We start from the raw sequence: 7,769 nt of genomic DNA on the forward strand, positions 1-7,769 counted from the left end.
GTCAAAGTAAAACTACAAGCCAACAAAATGGGGACTACGCCCCTTATGTATCATTTTTCAAAAATTTAACTGCATCTGCCTATAAATGATGCTGACATTTTGAAGCTCGATTTTGAGTGATGTTTTAATTTTACTTCTAGCTTTAATACGCAAACAAGAATTTATAAAAATCGATTATACGATTATTGTAGTCGCGAATCTGCATAATTTGATATGTATTTTGTGTATGTAGTATGCACAGCTTCAGAGTAATACTCATCCGAAGGTGCGAATTTTGTGCGATCAAATTTCTAAAAAACCTATTTTTCCGACCAAATTTTTAGACCTGTCAACTGAATGATATGGGTACCCGCGATCAATAAGGGTTTTTACGTTTCGGATGATATAAAATCTTCTTCGTGAAAATCCGTCTACTAGAACGGCGGGAACTGGCCTTCCAAAAACACGAAATTTGGCAAAAAATGTTTTTGAAAATATCGCGGATTTATTTGCGTTTTCTGTGTATCATTTCCGCTTCAATAAATGACCTCATACGGATTTTGATCTTTTTCGAAAAGAGAACTTTAAAAAACTTCAGCCGAAAGAGAGATGTACGCAATTCATCTCAAAAATAGATTGTGCCGGCACATCCATGGTTCTTAATGGACCACATTGAAATCGGTATAGATCGATGTATTTTTTTAGGGTGCACACCGAAATCGGATGCGCGTTAATGGCATATGGAGTTTTCTGAAATTATTCGCGTTTTACGATTTTTTGGGTACTTCAATGCAACGTGTGGCACATCTTAGCCGTCAAATGAAATTTCGCAAAATATATATGGATTGGAAGATAAACTTCAGTACTCCCTGGAAACCGCATGCACATCAAATGATTTTGAGAATTACGCGATTTAGACGCAATTTATCTCAATAATAGTGTGAACTGGCACATCCATGGTTCTTAATGGACCACATTGAAATCGGTATAGATCGATGTATTTTTTTAGGGCGCACACCGAAATCGGATGCGCGTTAATGGCATATGGAGTTTTCGGAAATTATTCGCGTTTTACGATTTTTTGGGTACTTCAATGTAACGTGTGGAACATCTTAGCCGTCAAATGAAATTTCGCAAAATATATATGGATTGGAAGAAAAACTTCAGCACTTCCTGGAAACCGCATGCGCATCAAATGATTTTGAGAACTACGCAATTTACACGCAATTTAAAATGTATATTTCATAATATTATTTTATTTTAAGATTTATTCCTATTTATAGAATTCTAAGATTTATCGGAAGGGTCTTGATATAATCCGCAAGGCGTATACTTATACACAAAACGTGATTATTATTATATATGTCAATTTTTCGGCGAAATTCGGGTAAAATAGCAGAATAACCCCAACATTTTTTTCCGAAATTTCTTGTATACAATTAAAAAACCAGTGAGCGGAGCAGTATAGTCGGACGGGGCCGACCATACGATACCCTACACAACTACCACGAACTCTAACTTTCTGAGGATGTTTATTCTGAGTCTGAGTAGTATTTCGTGATATTTGCCCCCTGTTGTCCGATTAGAGGTCTTTCTTACTTTTTTTTCGAATATTCAGTACAGTCCTTCTAATTACTTGTCCAGATTACCTTCACGGTGGGTTGTGTTGTGATTTTCGGATTATACTCTACTCGAAAACACACAAAAAATTATGTTTTCCGTCCATTTCATCCCAAAATTGTATCCTGATCATCACCGAAAATTGTAGGCGTTGTTCTTGACTGTAACTGGAACTTCATGAAAAATTTCAAAGCCATCAGCGCGATATTTCTCCCTCTAATGTGGTAATGGGTTACTAAATAATATCTGAATACGAAAGCACCTGTAAATATTTGACTGTAACTCCCACATCTGAGTAGATACATCACTATATTTGGTATCAATTTAAAGGCCAACCACTCCTCTTGGATATGCTATCAACTCCTGGGGACTACATCCTCCAGGAGTAAATATATATGCCATAGAATACAAATTTTGCCATTTTCCACACAAAAGTCAGGGTCCATTTGACCCGCTAAATATTGACCGATCTTTATCAAAACATGCATGCTTATTCTCTGGCCCGATCCCCTTCTCCATGCAAAATTTGTTTGGGCCATAATTGCGGCCTCTGGAGCGACCAGAAAAACCGACAAAAATTTAGTATTTGGTCCATTTCATCCCCTAAATATTAACCGATCTTTTCCAAAAACAATAGGGGTCTTCATTGGCCAGAACCCATCCTACATGCAAAATTTCGTGAAGATTGGTCCATAACTGTGGCCTGTATCGTGTTTACAAATTATAATGGACAGACGGACGGACGGACGGACGGACGGACGGACGGACGGACACACATGTCTAGATCGACTCAGCTAGTCGAGATATGACGATCGGTATACTTAAAGGTGGGTCTAGGACCAATATTTCGCGGCGTTACAAACATTTGGGGCTGCACAAAGCTATAATACCCTGACAACATAGTTGTGTAGGGTATAATAAATATGATGACATTATTTTTTCGAACCAAAAACAAATATTTTTCCTCAATATCTTGTTTTGTTGTCGCTGTGATTTAGAAACCGCTACACGGACTTGTGTGATTTTGATTCATCATGGTGTTTAGATTATGTAGATATTTTTAAATTAATTTTTATGTGTGTGTATGTCATTAATATATTGAAAATATTGATGTAATCTCCTATCTTTTTTTATTTTTCTCATATTTCGCGAAGATGTGCACCTTTTTCGCGAATATTATAATATATTCATATTCTTATTTTACGGAGGAAGATATATATCAATGTTTTTGGTCAATATAATAAACGGTGTAATTTTAAGATTTTTTTCTTATGCCCAAAATTAAAACCTCGATAACTTTTACGCGCATCAACCAATAATTTGATCGCGAACGGTTTCGGAGTCAGAACATTTTTCTTTATATGTGTACCAAAAATCATTGATGTGCCACAAAAACAAAAAAGCTGATTTTTTGAAAATGGAATATTAAAAAATTGGCAATATTGCCCATATAAGACATTGATAACAATTTATATTAAATCCGGCAAAAATATATATGAGAGTTATATTGAAATCTAAACCGATTTTCACGGAACTTAACACACATCATTCTAGGCTTTCATTCATAATAACCGCATGCACATCAACGAATACGCGAACTGTATGCTTTTTAATGTTGATCATTTTTATATACTGTAACTGCAATACATTTAGTACTTTTTTAAAGTCGAAACTCTTATAAGATGAATCTACCGATATTTAACAATCATCTAAAAGAATTTGAGAAAGAAAACGTCGTATATTTTAGAAGATTAATGCAAACTATATTCCCTTAACCGTACTAAAAAAATCGAAAATTCAAACAAACGTTTTGTTTTAATTACAAAATTAATTTATTTTATTTTCCGATAATTAGCTTTTATTTGTTTTTCGCGACTCTTGAACCTAATTTCAATGTGTTTTGACAAGTATGCAAAGAAAACTAATGTGTTTAACCATTGGTTAAGAAATTCGGGAATTACAACAAACTTATGTCCCAAAAATCATGAATGTGCTCTCAAAAAAATGTTTCAAATTTTTTTTATGGAATTTTAAAAGAATTTTGTAGTTTCCCATATATTCTCTTCTCTATTCGATTTTGATTTAATTCGAAGGGAGTATAGACTATGTATTGTTATGGACACGTTTCCCACATCTATATTCCGAAGAAAATCAACACATTCCCAACCGGACTGTAAAACAGACTACCGAATTAATAAAACAAGTATCGAATATTTATAAATATTTTTATAGGCTTAATTTTTAATATTATTCGGATTGTTATTAGATAATAACCGGCTTTTCGTGTCTGGCAAAAGATGAACGAAAGAGAAAATGATAGGCTCAGTTCTAATGAACAACATTTGGCGGTCAAGAGATACACCAGCAACGGCTGAAAATAAAAATATGTATATGAATACAAATGAAGACAAAAAATGCACATGAAAACTAGTTCTGAGTTAAATGAAGTTGATGTTTTTGTTTTTAAACATTTGAGGTAGGTAATGGCTTAAGTGGTATCCTCTTTTTTTCTTTCGTTTGGTATTTACCTTTTGGTGATCATTTTTGCCAAATATAGATAGCCCCTGCCAATAGAAACGAAAGCCGAAGAGAGTTACTACAGCTGATATGTAATTTGACTACCAAAACTGGCATCTGCTGCGTCGAAACAGAAGCTACCTATATTCGAAGATGAGTTTTCTACGATAACAACCGAGAAGACATAATTTTAGATTTTCATATAAAACACCAATGGCTACAGTGAATCAACATCAGTCTCAATTCATTCGGAGACAACTCGCATAGGAATCACCTTTGATCTTCCATTTTTACAGCCTAAGCAAGAAGATTCCTAATATGAAGGTGGGTACATTCAAAGCGGAATTTGGAGTGGTATGGAATAACCAATGGAATACTTTTTCGAATTCTAGGTTTTCGTGTGTGTTTTAACAGTTTTAGTAGCTTCATGCTCAGCCGGATTCTTGGGCGGTAGCTCTGGTGGTGGATATGCTGCTGGTGGCCATGGAGGTTACAGTGGCGGTGGTGGTCATGGCGGAAGCTATGGCGGTGGCGCTGCAGCTGGTGGTGCCGTTCACACTGTTAAGGTGATCCACCAAGAAGGCGGTGCTGCTCAAGGTGGTTTTGCAGGAGGTTATGGTGGTGGCGCCCAAGGTGGTGCTGCCGTCAAAACCATTAAAGTCATTCATCAACAACAAGCTGGTGGTTATGCTGGAGGTGCCTCTGCTGGTGGTTTCGGTGGTGCCCAAGAGGTTAAGACCGTTAAGGTTATCCATCAAGAACAAGCCGGTGGACATGGTGGTTATGCTTATGGTGGTGCTGGTGCCGCTGTTGGTGGTCAAGCCGTTAAGACAATTAAAATTGTTCACCAACAACAGCAACAACAACAATATGGTGGTTACTCTGCCGGTGGCGGCCAAGAAGTCAAGACAATCAAAGTGATCCATCAACAACAACAGCAACAGGGTGGATACTCAGCTGGTGGTTATGCTCATGGTGGTGCTGTCGCTGGTGGCCAAGAAGTCAAGACCATTAAGGTTATCCATCAACAACAACAGCAGCAAGGAGGACACGGATACGCAGCCGCCGGTGGTCATGGTGGTGCTGAACACGTCAAAACCATTCAAGTTGTTCATGAACAAGCTGGTGCTTCTGCTGGTGGTCAAGGTGGTTACTCCTATGGTGGTGGTGCTGCTGCTGGTGGTTACGGAGCTGCTGAAGAAGTAAAAACCATTAAAGTTGTCCACGAACAAGGTGCTGCTGCTGGTGGCTATTCCGGTGGTTACTCCTCTGGCGGTCACGGTGCTGCCGAGGAAGTTAAAACCATTCAAGTTGTCCACGAACAAGGTGCTGCTGCTGGTGGCTATTCCGGTGGTTACTCCTCTGGCGGTCACGGTGCTGCCGAGGAAGTTAAAACCATTCAAGTTGTCCACGAACAAGGCGCTAGCGCTGGTGGTTATTCCGGTGGATTCTCTGCAGGCGGTCATGGCCATGGTGCTGCTGAAGAAGTAAAAACCATTCAAGTTATCCATGAACAAGGTGGCGCTGCCGCTGGTGGAGCTCAAGGTGGTTATTCATATGGAGGTCCCAGTTCCGGTGCTGCTCAAGAAGTTAAGACCATTCAAGTTGTCCATGAACAAGGTGCTGCTTCGGCTGGGGGTTACTCTGCCGGTGGATACTCATCCGGTGGTTATTCGGCCGGTGGTGCTAGCGCCGCTGCTGAACAAACTATTAAAGTTATTCACGAAGAGGCATCTGCTGGAGGTTATTCTGCTGGTGATTATGGCGGTTTTGCTGATGCTGGCGCTTCTTCTGCTGCTGGCTCTGGTGGCTTCGACGATGCACTTGAAACTTTGAAATCTCTTAAAGTTATCGGTGCTTTGGGTGCTGATGGTGGTGCCGGTGGTTATGGTGGTGCCAGTGGTGCTGGTTCATATGCCGGTGCTTCTTCAGCTGGTGGTTGGCAATAAGCCCACACCTCAAGTATTCTGTGATATTTTACAATCATACCACCACTCATCGTTAATCCCATATTGATCCATTGCATCGCTAGGGTATGAATGCTCTAAAATCTGTTGTTATTAGTTTTATAAGTTTAAGTCATACATAAATTCATTTGGCAGTCAATTCGGCCCCATCTAATTTAAATTAAAATTTAATAAAAATTTAATAAAAAGAAAAACATTTTGTATTTTATTTCATAAATTAAAAAATTCTCTATCATCAAACATTCTCAAATGTTTAAAACAGATGTTAGAGGTAAATTGCTATTTTGATATTAAATACTTCTAATAAATAAAAACTTAAATGTTTTCTTATGTTTGATCCTCCATTTTGGATTAATTTAATTTGATTTTCAAATTCTGATTTCACAGTTGCAATAAATCGTAGTATTTATTTCATCAATCCACTTTTCAACATCTTTGTCAAACATTCTTTGAATCCGGAAATGGGAATTATAGACCCATTCCTTGTATTACGTCCTCTATAATATGTGTAAATCTAATACAATGCTTTTAGTTTTTCCCTTTTGACCCCAACTTCACACAAAAGTAATATTTTTACAGTATCTGGGTAATATACGCAAATGCAGTCAATGGTCCCACTCCTTCTGGCAACTCCCGAATAAGGTTTGAACTTTAAGGATACATAGGGACTTTGGTGCACCATTTACATAAACTCGGACGAAAATATTTATGGGAGCTATATCTAAATCTGAACCGATTTTCACGAAACTTAACACACATCATTCTAGGCTTAATTCACAACGCTGTGCAAAATTTCGTGCAAATCAAAAGTTATATAGAGACTTTGGTGCATCTTTTACATGAAATCGGACGAAAATATATATGAGAGCTATATCGAACTCTGAACCAAATTTCCGAAACTTACCACTTATCATTCTAGACTCAATTCATTATGCTTTGCCAAATTTCGTGCACATTAAGGGATATATAGGGACTTTGGTGCACTAGACTTAATTCAGTACGCTATACCAAATTTCGTGCAAATCGAAAGATATATATAGGACTTTGGTGCACTATTTACCTAAAATCGGAGGAAAATATATATGGGAGCTATATCTAAATCTGAACCGATTTTTTCCCAATTTCAATAGGGTTCTTCCTTGGGGGAAATAAATGAGATGTGCCAAATTTCATCCAATTCAAATCATAATAGCGACCTGTTCTTTGTTTACAATTTAACATGGATAGACAGGCGGACGGACATGCATAAATCGACTTAAAAATTTATTCTATGCATATTTTCAAAAGGAACCATGTGTCTATCTCGTTTCTTTTTATCTCTTACAAACATATGCACAAAGACATAATACCCTGTACCACAGTGTGGTGAAAACTGTAAAAATCGTTAATCGAACTTTGGATTCCTCCCACCATAGGTATATTGACAGGTACTTAAAATAAAAATATATAGCATTTCCACATTAAATGAAACCTTTTCCAAATTAAATGAAACCTTTTCCAAATTAAATGAAACCTTTTCCAAATTAAATGAAACCTTTTCCAAATTAAATGAAACCTTTTCCAAATTAAATGAAACCTTTTCCAATTGAAATGAAACCTTTTACAAATAGAATGAACCCTTTTCCAATTGAAATGAAACCTTTTACAAATAGAATGAAACTTTTTCCAAATTAAATGAAACCTTTA

At 37.2% G+C, this 7,769-nt stretch overlaps 1 protein-coding gene across 1 annotated transcript; it reads left to right on the forward strand.

The window, feature by feature from the left end:
- Positions 1 to 4,412: 4,412 nt before the first annotated feature.
- LOC133328053 (loricrin-like) lies at positions 4,413 to 6,065 on the forward strand (the record flags this gene model as incomplete). Its single annotated transcript, XM_061536601.1, has 6 exons — positions 4,413 to 4,440; positions 4,509 to 4,605; positions 4,846 to 4,913; positions 4,974 to 5,241; positions 5,536 to 5,634; positions 5,737 to 6,065. Coding segments are annotated over 6 exons (889 nt in total), but the record flags the coding sequence as incomplete, so codon positions are not given.
- Positions 6,066 to 7,769: the final 1,704 nt, after the last annotated feature.

This window comes from Musca vetustissima, unplaced genomic scaffold (genome assembly GCF_032173495.1).
Source record: "Musca vetustissima isolate MV318-11 ecotype Yass unplaced genomic scaffold, APGP_CSIRO_Mvet_v1 utg101325, whole genome shotgun sequence".
NCBI classification, from domain to species: domain Eukaryota; kingdom Metazoa; phylum Arthropoda; class Insecta; order Diptera; family Muscidae; genus Musca; species Musca vetustissima.